The 18,528-nt window shown below is 36.7% G+C and overlaps 1 protein-coding gene across 1 annotated transcript; it reads right to left on the bottom strand.

Moving 5' to 3' along the window:
• Positions 1 to 15,262: 15,262 nt before the first annotated feature.
• On the bottom strand, positions 15,263 to 18,264 carry LOC112710680 (probable L-cysteine desulfhydrase, chloroplastic). Its single transcript, XM_025763028.3, has 2 exons — positions 16,438 to 18,264; positions 15,263 to 15,506 (listed from the first exon to the last, which is right to left on the bottom strand). Exon 1 carries the CDS (start codon positions 17,804 to 17,806, stop codon positions 16,442 to 16,444), a length of 1,365 nt encoding a protein of 454 aa, XP_025618813.1. The 5' UTR covers positions 17,807 to 18,264; the 3' UTR covers positions 15,263 to 15,506; positions 16,438 to 16,441.
• Positions 18,265 to 18,528: the final 264 nt, after the last annotated feature.

Below are 18,528 nucleotides of genomic sequence, written 5' to 3'. Positions count from 1 at the left end.
TGTCATCATGTTGTTAAAAAATGCTCAATATATTATAAGATTATAATTTTGGCTATTTTTTTTCAATGGAACATGCATAATTTAAAATTTTTTTTAATATAGTTGTTTGTTAATTTTATTATAGTTCTTAGTATTCTTTTTTTTATCATTATACAGCTAACCCAATTTATTATCAGCATGAAAAGATAATATGGTATGTCTTTGGGCGACCAGATCATATTATATTTACAGATTGTCGAATTATATCATTTGGCAAAACTCAACTACTACTAATTTAAGTTGAACGAGCTGCTAGTTAGTAGTTTTATGAAAAGATGGCATCTAGAAACGCATACTTTTCATATGTCATTCGACGAATACACTATTACATTACAAGATGTGACGTACCAGTTATGCTTTTCGGTTGACGATAACTATATTAGTGGATGTTTGACGAATTATGAGATGTATATCAAGGACATTGATCGTTGGTTTTCTAGTAATCTACAATCTTAGCACCTCTATTGAGCTGATAGAGCTCAGCATATACTCTATTTTGATGTCGTCCCAAATTCAAGATTGTCACGGTTATATTTGGAGTGGTGGTATGAGCATGGACGGAAGGTTTTATCGCAGGAGCTCTTCTTCGATGATCCCAAAACAGTTTTATTTCTGGCAGAAGTTGCATAGCGAAATGCAAGATAGACATCTCTCATAGAGTAGGTGCCTAATGTCGTGTTGAGAGGAGGGATCACAATTTGAAAGAGAATATACAAAAATATAAACAAACTTAAATGCAAATTTTTTTCCAACGAAAAACAATTTTAAAAGTTGAATTCACTTGTTCAGTTTTATTGATGAACTTTGTCTATCTTGTTTCGCAGTTCGAAGCACTTGAGTTGTCAATGATAAAAGTAATTTTTATATGTCTTGCATTTATGTAGTTTTAACATTAAGGGGGAGACTCACATAAACATTGCCAAAACAACTTTTTTTAAAGTTGTTGATGTGGAACTTTATGATTGGTAGTTTATAAATCCGGTTTATAAAATTTATTTTTAAACCAAATGCTTTAAATCCGGTTTGACTCAATTAGTTTAAATAAACCGGTCCAAATCTTTTCCTTTTTTGCCTTTTTCTTCAGTCCACCAAACTACGTCGTTTCATAATCCTTCTCCTCCTTCAACGTCACTTTCACAGAAGCTCTCTCATCTCTCATATCTCATTGACCCAAGTTTTCTCCTTCTATCAGCATCATCCGACAAGCTCGTCGTCGGTCTCTCCAGGCTCCGATCTCGCATGCCTTCCTTGCCGTCGTCGTCACTGGCGGCAGTAGCAGCAACTCCCAGACCTGGACGTCGTCGCCGCTCCGTGTCTTGTCACTGCCTCGTAGTCAATCTCGCGCCGTCATTGCGCCCGTCGACGCCGAGACAGAAGCAGCAAGTCCCCGGCTTCCTCCTCGCCTTCAGCAACTCCTCGGCATCCTTCGCACAACCTGGTCCCAATCTGGTGAGTTTTCAACAAATTTTTCTCTTCGTCTGTTTTGTGTTTGGTTGCTGTGTTTGATTTTTTTGTCAAAAATAATCACATTGAGTGAAGATCACCAATATGGACACATGGGTATTCATAAAAAGATGAACTGTATCAATGATTTAAGCCAAAATTGGAGTTTTTTTACTATTTTATTAATAATTGTATAATTGGGATCAAACAGAATTAAATGAGTTATGCTAAAAACTGGTAACTAAAATTGAAATTGATTTTGAAATAAGAAGTTTTGATGAAAGGGAAACAGTAATATAAAAAAATATAATTGCCATCCTTCAATTTTCTGTCAAAAGCAGTGTATAAATGAAGTATGAATATGAATAACTTCTGAGTGTGTACATATGTACAGAAAAAAAAAGAAAGTTATACTAATAAAAGGGTTTATTTAGGTTCCTTGAAACCAAAAAATAAATTAATAATATCAAGGGTTAAGCTCAATTGCATTGTGTGCTAACAAAACTTATACGTTGCACTTCAACTTGATGAATGTGATGATCCGTGACACTCATCATCATTCTCACCTATGAACGCGGGTGACTGACAACCACTTCCGTTCTACTCTAGACCGGGCGCATATCTCTTAGATTCCCCAACAGAATCTTCGTGGTATAAGCTAGATAGATGGCGGCATTCATGAGGATCCGGAAAGTCTAAACCTTGTCTATGGTATTCCGAGTAGGATTCTGGGATTGAATGACTGTGACGAGCTTCAAACTCCTAAAGGCTGGGCGTGATGACAAGCGCAAAAGAATCAAGGGATTCTATTCCAACCTGATTGAGAACCGACAGATGATTAGCCGTGCTGTGACAGAGCATAGGACCATTTTCACTGAGAGGATGGGATATAGACATTGACAACGGTGATGCCCTACATACAGCTTGCCATGGAAAGGAGTAAGAAGGATTGGATGAATGTAATAAAAAAGTAGAGATACGAGAGGAGCACAGCATCTCCATACGCCTATCTGAAATTCCCACTATTGATTTACATAAGTATTTTTATCCCTTTTTATTTTCTATTTATTATTAATTTTCGAACTCATCATAAACCAATTTAATCTGCTTAACTGAGATTTACAAGGTGACCATAGCTTGCTTCATACCAACAATCTCTGTGGGATCGATCCTTACTCACGTAAGGTATTACTTGGATGACCCAGTACACTTGCTGGTTAAGTTGAACGGAGTTATGATCACACCAGGGATTATTAAGATCCCAATTTATCACACCATGATCTCTTTGGGGTATTTTTGATTTCACACGAATACAAAGAGACCAACTTTGAGGATCACAATTTCATCCACCAAGTTTTTGGCGCCATTGCCGGGGATTGTTCGAGTATGGACAACTGACGGTTCATCTTGTTGCTCAGATTAGGTAATTTTCTTTTTATTTTCTTTTCAAAAAGTTTTCAAAATTTTTCTTTTATTTTCGTTTTTCTAAAAGAATATTTTCGAAAAAATTAATAAAAATCCAAAAAATCATAAAATCATAAAAATAAAAAAAATTATTTTGTGTTTCTTGTTTAAGTATTGAGTCAATTTTTAAGTTTGGTGTCAATTGCATGCTTTAAAAAATTTTCTTGCATTTTTCGAACACTCCATGCATTCATAGTGTTCTTCATGATCTTCAAGTTGCTCTTGGTAAGTCCTCTTGTTTGATCTTGATGCTTTCTTGTTTTGTGTTGTTTGTTATTTTTCATATGCATTTTTTGTTTGTTAGAGCCCATGCATTAAAGATTTCTAAGTTTGGTGTCTTGCATGTTTTCTTTGCATCAAAAAATTTTTCAAAAATATGTTCTTGATGTTCATCATGATCTTCAAAGTGTTCTTGGTGTTCATCTTGACATTCATAGTGTTCTTGCATACATCTTGTATTTTGATCCAAAATTTGCATGTTTTGGGTCATGTTTGTGTTTTTCTCTCTCATCATTAAAAATTCAAAAAATATATATATATATATATATCTTTTCCTTATTTCTCTCCAAATTTTTGAAAATTTGAGTTGACTTAGTCAAAAATTTTCAAAATTAGTTGTTTCTTACAAGTCAAGTCAAATTTTCAATTTTAAAAATCTTATCTTTTCAAAATCTTTTTCAAAAATCATATCTTTTCCAATTTTTCCTCTTTTTCGAAAATTCCAAAAATCTTTTTCAAAATATTTTCAAAATCTTTTTCCTATCTTTACATCTAATTTTCGAAAATTAGCTAACAATTAATGTGATTGGTTCAAAAATTTGAAGTTTGTTACTTGCTTGTTAAGCAAGGTTCAATCTTTAAATTCTAGAATCTTATCTTGTAGTTTCTTGTTAGTTAAGTCTTTTTAAAAAATTAAATCTTTTTCAACAAATCTTTTATCTTTTATCTTATCTTTTTCAAAAATTTTATCTTTTTCAAAATTTGATTTCAAAATATCTTATCTAACCTCCTATCTTCTTATCTTTTCAAATTTTGATTTTAATATCTTTTTCAACTAACTCTTTGACTTTTTGTTTGTTTCTTATCTTTTTCAAAACCACCTAACTACTTTTCCCTCTCTAATTTTCGAAAATATCTCATCTCTTTTTCAAAAAATTCTTTTGTTTTAAATTTTAATTTTTAATCTTATCTTATCTCTAATTTTCGAAAATTACTAACCCCTTTTTCAAAATTGTTTTCGAAATTCTCCCTCTCTTTTCTTATTCTATTTATTTATTTAATTACTAACACTTCTCTTCACCCCTCTCCACCTAATATCCGAATCCCCTCTTCTACTTTCTTCTCCCCTTTCTTTTTCTACTAACATAAAGGAATCTCTATACTGTGACATAGAGGATTCCTCTTTCTTTTCTTGTTTCATTCTCTTTCATATGAGCAGGAACAAGGATAAAGGCACTCTTGTTGAAATTGATCCAGAACCTGAAAGGACTCTGAAGAGAAAATTAAGAGAAGCTAAGTTACAACAATCTAAAGGTAACCTTTCAAAAATATTAGAACAAGAGAAGGAGATGGCAGTCGAAAATAATAATAATGCAAGGAGAATGCTTGGTGACTTCACAAAGCCAACGTCCAAATTTGATGGAAGAAGCATCTCCATTCCTGCCATTGGAGCCAATAACTTTGAGCTGAAACCTCAGCTAGTTGCCTTAATGCAACAAAACTGCAAGTTTTATGGACTTCCATCTGAAGATTCTTATTAGTTTTTAACTGAGTTCTTGCAGATCTGTGAGACTGTAAAGACGAATGGAGTTGACCCTGAAGTCTACAGACTCATGCTTTTTCCTTTTGCTGTAAGAGACAGAGCTAGAATATGGTTGGATTCACAACCCAAGGATAGCCTGGACTCATGGGATAAGCTGGTCACATCCTTCTTGGATAAATTCTTTCCTCCTCAAAAGCTGAGCAAGCTGAGAGTGGATGTTCAGACCTTCAAGCAAAAAGATGGTGAATCCCTCTATGAAGCTTGGGAAAGATACAAGCAGCTGACCAAAAGGTGTCCATCTGACATATTTTCAGAATGGACCGTATTAGATATATTCTATTATGGTCTATCTGAATTTTTGAAAATGTCATTGGACCATTCTGCAGGTGGATCTATTCACCTAAAGAAAACGCCTGAAGAGGCTCAAGAACTCATTGACATGGTTGCAAATAACCAATTCATGTACACTTCTGAGAGGAATTCCGTGAATAATGGGACGCCTCAGAGGAAGGGAGTTCTTGAAATTGATGCTCTGAATGCCATATTGGCTCAGAACAAAGTGTTGACTCAGCAAGTCAACATGATTTCTCAAAGTCTGAATGGATGGCAAAATGCATCCAACAGTACTAAAGAGGCAGCTTCTGAAGAAGCTTATGATCCTGAGAACCCTGCAATGGCAGAGGTCAATTACATGGGTGAACCTTATGGAAACACCTATAACTCATTATGGAGAAATCATCCAAATTTCTCATGGAAGGATCAACAAAAGCCTCAACAAGGCTTTAACAATGGTGGACGCAATAGGCTGAGCAATAGCAAGCCATATCCACATCTTCTCAGCAACAGACAGAGAATTCTGAACAAAACACTTCTGATTTAGCTAATCTAGTCTCTGATCTGTCAAAGGCCACTTTCAGTTTCATGAATGAAACAAGATCCTCCATCAGAAATCTGGAGGCACAAGTGGGCCAGCTGAGTAAGAAAGTCATTGAAACTCCTCCCAGTATTCTCCCAAGTAATACAGAAGAGAATCCAAAAGGAGAGTGCAAGGCCATTGATATAATAAATATGGCCGAATGCACAAGGGAGGAGGAGGACAAAAATCCTAGTGAGGAAGACCTCCTGGGACGTCCTTCAAGCAAGAAGGAGTTTCCTATTAAGGATCCAAAGGAATCTGAGGCTCATACAGAGACCATAGAGATTCCATTAAATCTCCTTCTGCCATTCATGAGCTCTGAAGAGGATGAAGATGTGACTGGAGAGCAAGTTGCTCAATACTTAGGAGCTATCATGAAGCTGAATGCCAAGTTGTTTGGTAATGAGACTTGGGAAAGTGAACCTCCCTTACTCATTAATGAACTAGATACCTGGATTCAGAAAACTCTACCTCAAAAGAAACAAGATCCTGGCAAGTTCTTAATACCTTGTATCATAGGCACCATGACCTTTGAAAAGGCTCTATGTGATCTGGGGTCAGGGATAAATCTTATGCCACTCTCTGTAATGGAGAAGCTGGGGATCATTGAGGTACAACCTGCCTTGTTCTCATTACAATTGGCAGACAAGTCATTGAGGCAAGCTTATGGAATAGTGGAGGACGTGTTAGTAAGGGTTGAAGGCCTTTACATCCCTGCTGATTTCATAATCTTAGACACTAGGAAGGAAGAGGATGAATGCATCATCCTTGAAAGACCTTTCCTAGCCACAGCAGGAGCTATGATAGATGTCAACAGAGGTGAACTAGTCCTTCAATTGAATGGGAACTACCTTGTGTTTAAGGCACATGGCCATCCCTCTGTGACAAAAGAGAGTAAGCAGGAAGAGCTTCTCTCAGTTCAGAGTCAAGAAGAGCCCCCACAGTCAAACTCTAAGTTTGGTGTTAAGACCCCATATCCAAACTCTAAGTTTGGTGTTGGGACTATACAACATTGACCTGATCACCTTTGTGGCTCCATGAGAGCCACTGTCAAGCTATTGACAATAAAGAAGCGCTTGTTGGGAGGCAATCCAATTTTATTTAATTTTTATTTTATTGTTATTTTGTGTTTTATTAGGTACATGATCATGAGGAGTCACGAAAAAATCATAAAAATTAAAAACAGAATCAAAAACAGCAGAAGAAAAAAATCACACCTTGGAGGAAGCACAGGCTGGCGTTCAACGCCAGTAAGAAGCATCTGGCTGGCGTTCAACGCCAGAACAGAGCATCATTCTGGCGCTGAACGCCAGAAACAAGCAACATTCTGGCGCTGAACGCCAGAAATGTGCCTAAGAGGAAAAGCTGGCGCTAAACGCCAGTAACAAGCACCAAACTGGCGTTCAACGCCAGAAACATGCTTTACATGGGCGTTGAACGCCCAGAATGTGCACCACACGGCATTTAAACGCCAGAATGGTGTGCAAAGGCAATTGACATGCCTATTGGGTGCAGGGATGGAATTCCTTGACACCTCAGGATCTGTGGACCCCACATGATCCCCACCTACTATATTCCCACCTTACCTCCTAATCCTATTTTGTGATGACTATTCCCCATGTCACACTTCCCAACACTCTTCACCAATCACCTCAATTCCTCTTCCCAATCACCCCCTTCACCACTCACATCCATCCACTCTTCCCCATAAACCCCACCTACCTTCAAAAATTCATAACCATTTTCCCACCCATTCCCACCCTAAATAGCCGAATAAACACTCCCCCCTCTCCCTATATATACCCTTCCATTCTACTTCATTTTCACACAACACAACCCCCTCTTCTTCCCCTTGGCCGAACCTACATCTCTCCCTCTCCTCCATATTTTCTTCTTCTTCTTCTTCTTCTCTTCTTTCTTCTCTTTCTTGAGGACGAGCAATATTTTAAGTTTGGTGTGGTCAAAGCATAATCTTTTTGTTTTCCATTACCATCAATGGCACCTAAGGCCGGAAAATCCTCTAGAAAAGGAAAAGGGAAGACAAAAGCTTCCACCTCCGAGTCATGGGAGATGGAAAGATTCATCTCCAAGAGCCATCAAGACCACTTCTATGATGTTGTGGCAAAGAAGAAGGTGATCCCTGAGGTCCCTTTCAAGCTCAAGAAAAATGAGTATCCGGAAATCCGACATGAGATCTGAACAAGAGGTTGGGAAGTCCTAACCAACCCCATGCAACAAGTCAGAATCTTAATGGTTCAAGAGTTCTATGCCAATGCATGGATCACTAGGAACCATGATCAAAGTATGAACCCGAATCCAAAGAATTATCTCACAATGGTTCGGGGAAAATACTTAGATTTTAGTCCGGAAAATGTGAGGTTGGCGTTTCACTTGCCCATGATGCAAGGAGATGAACGCCCCTACACTAGAAGGGTCAACTTTAATCAAAGGTTGGACCAAGTCCTAATGGACATATGTGTGGAAGGAGCTCAATGGAGAAGAGACTCCAAAGGCAAGCCAGTTCAACTAAGAAGACTGGACCTCAAGCCTGTGGCTAGAGGATGGTTGGAGTTCATTCAACGCTCCATCATTCCTGCTAGCAACCGATCTGAAGTTACTGTGGATCGGGCCATCATGATTCATAGCATCATGATTGGAGAGGAAGTAGAAGTTCATGAGGTCATCTCCAATGAAATCTACAAAATAGCCGACAAGTCCTCCACCATGGCAAGGCTAGCTTTTCCTCACCTTATTTGCCATCTATGTTACTCAGCTGGAGTTATCATAGAAGGAGACATCTCCATTGAGGAGGATAAGCCCATCACCAAGAAGAGGATGGAGCGAGCAAGAGAGACCCTTCACGGCTCTCAAGAAATGCATGAGGAAGCTCATCATCAAGAAATCCCTAAGATGCCTCAAGGGATGCACTTTCCTCCCAACAACTATTGGGAACAACTCAACACTTCCTTAGAAGATTTGAGCCACAATGTGGAACAATTAAGGGTGGAACATCATGAACACTCCATCATTCTCCATGAAATAAGAGAAGATCAAAGAGCAATGAGGGAGGAGCAACAAAGGCAAGGAAGGGACATAGAAGAGCTTAAGGACATTGTTGGTCCTTCAAGAAGAAGACGCCACTAAAGGTGGATTCATTCCTTGTTCTTTATTTCTTTCTGTTTTCGGTTTTTATGTTGTGTTTATTTATGCTTTGTGTCTCTACTTCATGATCATTAGTATGTAGTAATTATGCCTTAAAGCTATGAATAAAATCCATTAATCCTTCACCTCTCTTAAATGAAAAATGTTTTAATTCAAAAGAACAAGAAGTACATAAATTTCGAAAATTATCCTTGAATTTAATTTAATTATATTGATGTGGTGACAATACTTTTTGTTTTCTGAATGAATGATTGAACAGTGCATATTTTGGATCTTGTTGTTTATGAATGTTAAAACTGTTGGCTCTTGAAAGAATGATGAACAAGGAAAAATGTTATTGATGATCTGAAAAATCATGAAATTGATTCTTGAAGCAAGAAAAAGCAGTGAAAAGTAAAAAGCTTGCGAAAAAAAATGGCAAAAAAAATATAGAAAGAAAAAGAAAAAAGCAAGCAGAAAAAGCCAATAGCCCTTAAAACCAAAAGGCAAGGGTAAAAAGGATCCAAGGCTTTGAGCATCAATGGATAGGAGGGCCCTAAAATCCAGGCCTAAGCGGCTAAACCAAGCTGTCCCTAACCATGTGCTTGTGTCATGAATGTCCAAGTGAAAAGCTCGAGACTGAGTGGTTAAAGTCGTGATCCAAAGCAAAAAGAGTGTGCTTAAGAGCTCTGGACACCTCTAACTGGGGACTCTAGCAAAGCTGAGTCACAATCTGAAAAGGTTCACCCAGTCATGTGTCTGTGGCATTTATGTATCCGGTGGTAATACTGGAAAACAAAATGCTTAGGGCCACGGCCAAGACTCAGTAGTAGCTGTGTTCAAGAATCAACATGCTTAACTAGGAAAGTCAATAACACTATCCAAAATTCTAAGTTCCTAGAGAAGCCAATCATTCTAAACTTCAAAGGAAAAAGTGAGATGCCAAAACTGTTCAGAAGCAAAAAGCTACAAGTCCCGCTCATCTAATTAAATTAATATTCATTGATATTTTAGAATTTATAGTATATTCTCTTCTTTTTATCCTATTTGATTTTCAGTTGCTTGGGGACAATCAACAATTTAAGTTTGGTGTTGTGATGAGCGGATAATTTATACGCTTTTTGGCATTGTTTTTAGGTAGTTTTTAGTAAGTTCAAGCTACTTTTAGGGATGTTTTCATTAGTTTTTATGTTAAATTCACATTTCTGGACTTTACTATGAGTTTGTGTGTTTTTCTGTGATTTCAGGTAATTTCTGGCTGAAATTGAGGGACTTGAGCAAAACTCTGAAAGAGGCTGACAAAAAGGACTGCTGATGCTGTTGGAATCTGACCTCCCTGCACTCAAAATAGATTTTTTGGAGCTACAGAACTCCAAATAGCGCGCTCTCAACGGCGTTGGAAAGTAGACATCCAGAGCTTTCCATCAATATATAATAGTCCATACTTTATTCGGAAATTGACGACGTAACTTGGCGTTGAACGCCAAGTACATGCTGCTGTCTGGAGTTAAACGCCAGAAACACGTCATGATCCGGAGTTGAACGCCCAAAACACGTTATAACTTGGAGTTCAACTCCAAGAAAAGCCTCAGCTCGTGGATAGATCAAGCTCAGCCCAATCATACACCAAGTAGGCCCCAGAAGCGGATTTATGCATCAATTACTTACTCATGTAAACCCTAGTAGCTAGTCTAGTATAAATAGGATAAGTTACTATTGTATTAGGCATCTTTTGACAGTTTAATCTTTTGACTTGGTAGTCTTTGATCATTCGGTCTCTTGATCATTCAGGGAGCTGGCCATTCAGCCATGCCTGAACCTTTCACTTATGTATTTTCAACAGTGGAGTTTCTGCACACCATAGATTAAGGGTGTGGAGTTCTGCTGTACCTCAAGTTTCAATACAATTACTATTACTTTTTATTCAATTCTCTTTTATTCTTATTCCAAGATATACATTGCACTTCAACTTGATGAATGTTATGATCCATGACACTCATCATCATTCTCACCTATGAACGCGCATGACTGACAACCACTTCCGTTCTACTCTAGACCGGGCGCATATCTCTTAGATTCCCCAACAGAATCTTCGTGGTATAAGCTAGATAGATGGCGGCATTCATGAGGATCCGGAAAGTCTAAACCTTGTCTATGGTATTCCGAGTAGGATTCTGGGATTGAATGATTGTGACGAGCTTCAAAGTCCTGAAGGCTGGGCGTGATGACAAGCGCAAAAGAATCAAGGGATTCTATTCCAACCTGATTGAGAACCGACAGATGATTAGCCGTGCTGTGACAGAGCATAGGACCATTTTCACTGAGAGGATGGGATGTAGCCATTGACAACAGTGATGCCCTACATACAGCTTGCCATGGAAAGGAGTAAGAAGGATTGGATGAATGTAATAAAAAAGTAGAGATACGAGAGGAGCACAGCATCTCCATACGCCTATCTGAAATTTTCACTATTGATTTACATAAGTATTTTTATCCCTTTTTATTTTCTATTTATTATTAATTTTCGAACTCATCATAAACCAATTTAATCTGCTTAACTGAGATTTACAAGGTGACCATAGCTTGCTTCATACCAACAATCTCTGTGGGATCGACCCTTACTCACGTAAGGTATTACTTGGATGACCCAGTACACTTGCTGGTTAAGTTGAACGGAGTTATGATCACACCAGGAATTATTAAGATCCCAATTTATCACACCATGATCTCTTTGGGGTATTTTTGATTTCACACGAATACAAAGAGACCAACTTTGAGGATCACAATTTCGTCCATCAATAAACAAGAACAGGTAGAAGTAGGAGATAGCTTCATAAGACATCTTAATCTAAACTAAAAAAAATAAACTAAAATGGAAGTTAACAGGAGCTCTGTATGCAACTCAAACTTTAAATCAAAAATTGATAAATTAAAACCAAGTTAATGAGAGAAAACACAACATACAAAGAGGAATTGTTAACTGTTACACCATAAATATTATGAAGTTAGTGTGATTCAATATAATCTTTTTCTTGCATAGGTAATTTGCGATTCCTACACACCACAGGGTGAGCCTATCCCTACAAACAAGAGACATAAAGCTGTCGAAATTTTCAATAACCCGAAGGTCCAAGCTGAAGTTCCATGGTATATATTATGCTCTTAAAAGAAAGATAACCAAAAACCAAATATTTCCTTCTTATGTTCAAAATGATTTGGTATCTACCTATGCATATATATATATATATATATATATATATATATATATATATATATATATATATATATATATATATAGTTTCATTGCATTTGCATGAAGCAATTACTATCATCATTCTATTGGTAGGTGTTGTTAGCATACCATCATCAATGATGGGAAGAGCTCCATGCTGTGAGAAAGTGGAGTTGAAGAGAGGAAAATGGATAGCTGAAGAAGATAGGATATTGACTCAATACATAGAAGAACATGGGGAGGGTTCATGGAGGTCGTTGCCTAAGAATGCTGGACTCTTAAGGTGTGCTAAGAGTTGTAGACTCATATGGATAAACTACCTCAGATCAGATGTCAAGAGAGGCAACATCACTCCCCAAGAGGAAGAGATCATTGTCAAGTTGCATGCTGTTCTTGGTAATATATATATATATATATATATATATATATATATATATATATATATATGTGTGTGTGTGCTGCCTCTCTCTAATCACAAGTTGATATGTTTAATTAAATTGTTATTTAATACGTAAAGATAACTTTTCCTGAATTTTCGCCCTTTAATTACAATACTACTCCTACTAGTTTTCTATTCCCTTTCCTCAATTATTTTATATTATCATTGCTGTTCAAAACATGCATGAAAAATTACTATCATAACAGTTTATTGTAACAATTTAGTCTGATGATACACGAATATAATAGTGATATGCTTAATTAGCTAGCTTTGAGTGAATCCATAGAAGCTAACACTACACATATAGAAGGAATCTGATATAGTGAAAAAGAAACATCAATTATATTCCTAGCTAAGACTAATATGAAACATTAAATTAATCAAAACTGAAAATAAAATGATAATTTTTCCAAAGTTAAATTTTTCTCAGTTAAGTTAATAACTTAATAATAACCAACCAGCATAAGCTAATGTTAATGCAAGAGGATATGCAAATTAGCATGTGTTTACAATTTTAAAGAAATGAATAAATCATAATTTACCAAAGTAGTTTCTTGTATCTGAGTGGGAAATAGTTAATTCTATTTTGATGATGTTTTGTTTGGTATGTAATAAATGTAGGTGGTCAGTGATAGTAGGGCATTTACCAGGAAGAACATACAATGAGATAAAGAACTATTAGAACTCACATTGGATCAGGAGGAAAATTTATTGCTTCATGAAATCTTTGAATGATTATTCCTCCTTTCCTCCCACCATTGACAATTGCTGCATTAAAAGCTTCCAAGAGAAGAGCACCTACTCGATCTACTGCACCTAATAAGAACTTAGAATTAAGGGACACAAAAGAGGTGATAATGCTTCAACAACCAAGCATTCAAAAGAATAATGCTGATCATGACAAGAGTGATAGTGATTGGAACACTACTAGTGCTACTACACCTCCAAGTTCTTCTTGTTCTTCTTCTTCTGTGAGTTCTGTGTATGATTGGCATCTTTCTAACACTTTAAATTCGCTACTTCTTATTTCAAAATCCATTTTAATTTTAGTTACCAGTTTTTTGCATAACCTATTTAATTCTATTTGATCCCAATTATACAATTATTAATAAAATAGTAAAAATCTCAATTTTAGCTTTAATCATTCATACAGTTCATCTTTTTATGAATACACATGTGCCGATATTGGTGATCTTCACTCAATATGATTATTTTTGACAAAAAAATCAAACACAACAACCAAACATAAAACAGACGAAGAGGAAAATTTGTTGAAAACTCACCGGATTGGGACCAGGTTGTGCGAAGGAGGCCGAGGAGTTGCTGAAGGCGAGGAGGAAGTCGGGGACCTGCTGCTTCTGTCTCGACGTCGACGGGCGCAATGACGGCACGAAACTGATTGCGAGGCAGCGACAAGAGACGGAGCGGTGACGACGTCCAGGTCGGGGAGCTGCTGCTACTGCCGCTAGTGACGACGAGGGCGAGGAAGGCACGCGAGATCGGAGACGGAGGAGACCGATGACGAGCTTGTCGGATGATGCTGATAGAAGGAGAAAACTTGGGTCAATGAGATATGAGAGATGAGAGAGCTTCTATGAAAGTGAGGTTAAGGGAGGAGAAGGGATTATGAAACGACATCGTTTGGGAGATTGAAAAAAATGACAAAAAAAAGAAAAGATTCGGATCGGTTTATTCAAACCAGCTAGGTCGAACCAGATTTTAAGTATCTAGTTTAAAAATAAATTTTATTAACCGATTTTATAAAACACCAATTATAGAATAACACGTCAACAACTTTAAAAAAAGTTATTTTGGCCATCTTTATATGAGTCTCCCCCTAACATTAATATCTTGCCAAATCTTAAGAGTGAAATATAAAAATAACAAATATGCTTCTCTTTTTATGTTATACAATTATTTTTTTGTCAAACCAAATAATTTTATATGCAGTCTGTTCAAGTCACCATTTTCATGTATTATATATAATATTTCAAATCAATTAAATTTTTGCAAATGTTTTGATAAAAAAGTTATATCATATAATAATTTTTTAAAGAAAATAATCAGTTAATAAGTTTTTAATAAAATAAACTAATTATTTGTCAAATAATATTCAATAAAATTTAATTCTTTTATATTTTTGTATTACAATTTAAAATATTATATAATAATTAATTTTAATAAGTAAAAAATAATTCATACTTTGTGTATTTATATATTTTATATTTATTTATTAAAAAGTAAAAATTACATATATCATTAAAATATTATATATTAAAATATATTTATTCATTTATGTATTAGTGTATTATGTATTTATTATAATTCATTAATTTTTTTTATAATAATTTTTTATTTTTTTTTAATGAAATTTAAATAATTTATAAAAACATATTACATTCAATGCGGACAAAATTTTGTACTTATTTTAGACACCCGTGGAAGGTGTATCTTAATTCTTAACATTCGATCTAAAATTGGGTTGGATGTATTTAGGTGTTATAAATTTTAACGGCGTCTAATTTTGGTGTTTATTGGACAAGTCAAAAGCATTTTCCTAGAGATCAAGGCAACGGTGAAAACAGGGTCAAGTAATAAGTTTAATTTTAATTGAGAATTTCTCTCAATTTTTTTTAATAATTAAAAGAGTAAAATATAATTTTTTATTATTAATTTTATAAATAAAACAAAAAATAAATATAAAAAAATAATAAAAAATTAAAAATTATATTTTACTTTCTTAATTTTTTTTTTTTTTTACAAATTGAGAGAATCTATTCCCTTTCAATTGAGAAAATGATGGTTGAAACTTGGAGGAATGCAACATTCAGAGAATCACGATTATATTTATATATTTACAAATATAATGCCATGCGTTTTCAACACCAAAGTTAACTACGCTCTGAATTGAGCTCCAGAAAGCGCCAAAACGACGCAGTTTTACTGTTGTCTACAAAATCATGTATGGAGAGAGTTCATGGTACCGAAACCATCACCACCTAATAGAGCATGAACGCATTCATAGCTCTTTTACTGTTATTCACCTAAAAGTCTTCTTCGACACATTTTGCTGCAATGAAAAACACTTTTGTCATATTGATATCTTATAGCAGAGTCGAAAAAAAAATATATATCAAAACTAGAATAATATTAAACCAATATATATACCTAGAAAGCAATTTTGTGGTTGGGAAAACAAGAAATACGACATCAAATAATTAAACCAATATGTTAAATAAGATTATTAAAATGTTATGCAGTAATAATTTGAACATATTCAATTATTCTTACATTTTGTCTATTAATTGTTATAAAAAAAATATTGATAAAAAATATTGCTGTGATGCACTTGGTTGTGACACCAAAGAAATCCTCACTTTCTCCGATTGAGAATCTAGAGTCTAGACAGTGTATTTGAACCTTAATTATTAACACTAGCACAGAAAATGATTATGAAATTCTAGTTCTGTAATCTGATTATAAACCTTAGTGATTTCTCAATAATGGCTAAACTAAGTTTTTGTTTCATAAGTTTGAGCAAAGCATTTAAAGGTGACGGAGCAAAGCATTTAAAGGTGACGAATGTGTTTTAATCCACAGCGCAGAAAACAGTGACAGACTGACAGTAATCGCTAATTATTCATTAAAACGATGAAAAAATGAAGCATATTTGTTCTCTAGCAGACTAGCACTAGCAGCGAAGCTCTGAACTATCAACGTAGCACTCACATGATAGAGCAATACTGCAGGAAAAAAACTGGAGGAAAAGTAAATTGACATCATGTCCCAACGAATTGACTAAAGAGGAAAATTTGACATCAATCTTCTAACATTAAAGTTGGTAATTGGGATTATGTTAGATTGTACGCAATCATGTTTCACAGTAGGAGCCCCTTACAGAATCAATTATTCAATCTTTCCAAACTCACTTATCACAAAAATTGAAATGACATTCAACGGATTAGATGGATAACATAACAGAGCATATAATATATACATACCTCTTCAAGTGGAAAGCTGAGCACAAGTAAAGCCACTGTTAACAAGCTGGTCAACGGCATCTCTGAACTTATAATAGTCCTCAACTTTGTTGTACACCTGATGAGAAATCCGAGCATAGCCGGTGACCACATCCCCCGCGGAGATCGCGGCTGCCGGCGCTCGAAAATAAATAGGGACCTCAACCCCAAATTCATCCCTCAAATGAGTCCTCAACCTAGCCACATCCAAATCACACTTAATCCCCAAGCAAGCCGGCAATCCAACCATGGCCATACTCGCACACATCTCCGGCGGGCTTCCGAGATGTGTCCCCCAAGCCGCAGCCAGCATCTGACCCATCTCAACAACCTTTTCATGGTTCCTCCTCTTAATCCCCTGAATTCCCCCTTCAAACCTGTTCACAAATTCCAGCACATCAGGTACCACAAGCTGTGCACTATAGTCCCTATTCCCTATCCATGCACTCTCAACGGCTAAACCGTTGCCGTACTCATGAGACACCACAGGGTGATGCAGATCGCAAGAACTGGAGTTCTTGCGACTGTACAAAAACGCAATCGACGGTGGACAAAAGAACCACTTGTGCAAATTGCTAGTGTAAAAGTCAGCGCCAATTTCTTGCATGTCAACGCTGGTACACCCTATCCCGTGCGCCGCATCCACAAAAACTTTATCCACACTTTCCTCTCTGCAGATCCTAACTAACTCCTTCACGGGGATCACCACGCTGGGCATCGAAGTCACGTGATCGATAACTGCCAGTCTAACCGTTTTCCCGCCAGATTTCGCTCTTTCCAATGCGCAACGGAATTCTGTTATGATTTCGTTGGGGGAAGTTAGGGGGAAGGGGAGGGGGACCTCGATGACATCGCCGCCGGCGCGTGACACGTACGCCTCCACAGACTTCTTGACGGAGCCGTATGCGTAGTGGAGCATGACGACGGCGTCGACGCCTTTATGGAACCTTCCCTCATGGAAGGCCCAGGCGGTTTGTTGGAGGACGACGGCGGCGGCGGTGGTTGCGTTGTCGACGATGGAGATCTCGTCGACGTGTTCTGCGTTGACGAGGTCTTTTATGATGGTGCGGGAGTGGAGGATCCCTTTCTTGAGCTCGTTGAAGTAGAAATGGTCAGGCTGCCGCAGGTTGAGGAGCTGCCACCGGCGCTGGGAGGCGATTACGGAGGCAGGGCAACATCCGAAGCTGCCGTTGTTGATGCGCGCGACGGCGGGGTCGTGATGGGAGAATTCCGATTGGAGGTCGGCCTCAGTGATGACGGCGACGGCAGCGGTTGGAGCGAGCTTTGGTTTCTTTGACACGTGACGGTTGGATATAGCATCACCATTGAGGTGGTTGTTATGGGTGGCCATTTTGGAATTGAGAGTGGAAGATGGGAATATTATTGAGAATTGGGAATGAGAACAAAGATAAGTGGTGGTGGAATGGATAATGCAGTGTTTTACAGTACATTATGGTGAGAGAGAAGATGATGGGATGGGATGGGATTGGAGGAGGAATATTATAAAAATGATGACGAGGGAACCAATTTGGAAAGTGGCCCCTTTTTTTTCTATGTAAAGATGATTCATTTTGTTTCTTCAAATTCTGTTCGCAGTTGCATGTATGTAGTAACCCATTTGCTGTCTTCTTTCATGGTTTGATTCTGCGGAAGTTGTAAATTACTCCTGCACTATTGATAGGAACTCAATAGTATGTTATATACGTTTTTATTCAACAATCATTGATACCAGATTTACTGTTTATTAGATATGTGTTCCTACCCCCCAAAATTACAAATTTTATGTTGTTAGTTTAGTCCACACTCCACAATAGGAATATCTGTTTGTTAACAGTTAAGTACAGTAATTAATTTTTTTATTAACTTATAAAAACTTAGATGAGCAGAACACGCTGAAGTTTTAAAGCTTTTGATGCACATGACTTATTTAACAACTTTGAAATAGCATTATATAAGTAATCATGGTATTTGGTTTAAATTAGCTCCAAAGGTACTTCAATTAATTTTTTAAACTATTAGTGTAATAAGGTAATAAGTATGAAATGAGATTTTTTTTTTCCCCCGAAAGAAAAA

Source organism: Arachis hypogaea, chromosome 9 (genome assembly GCF_003086295.3).
Source record: "Arachis hypogaea cultivar Tifrunner chromosome 9, arahy.Tifrunner.gnm2.J5K5, whole genome shotgun sequence".
Taxonomy (NCBI): domain Eukaryota; kingdom Viridiplantae; phylum Streptophyta; class Magnoliopsida; order Fabales; family Fabaceae; genus Arachis; species Arachis hypogaea.
The sequence above is the reverse complement of the archived record's forward strand: the minus strand, read 5'-3'. Positions and strand labels throughout refer to the sequence as shown.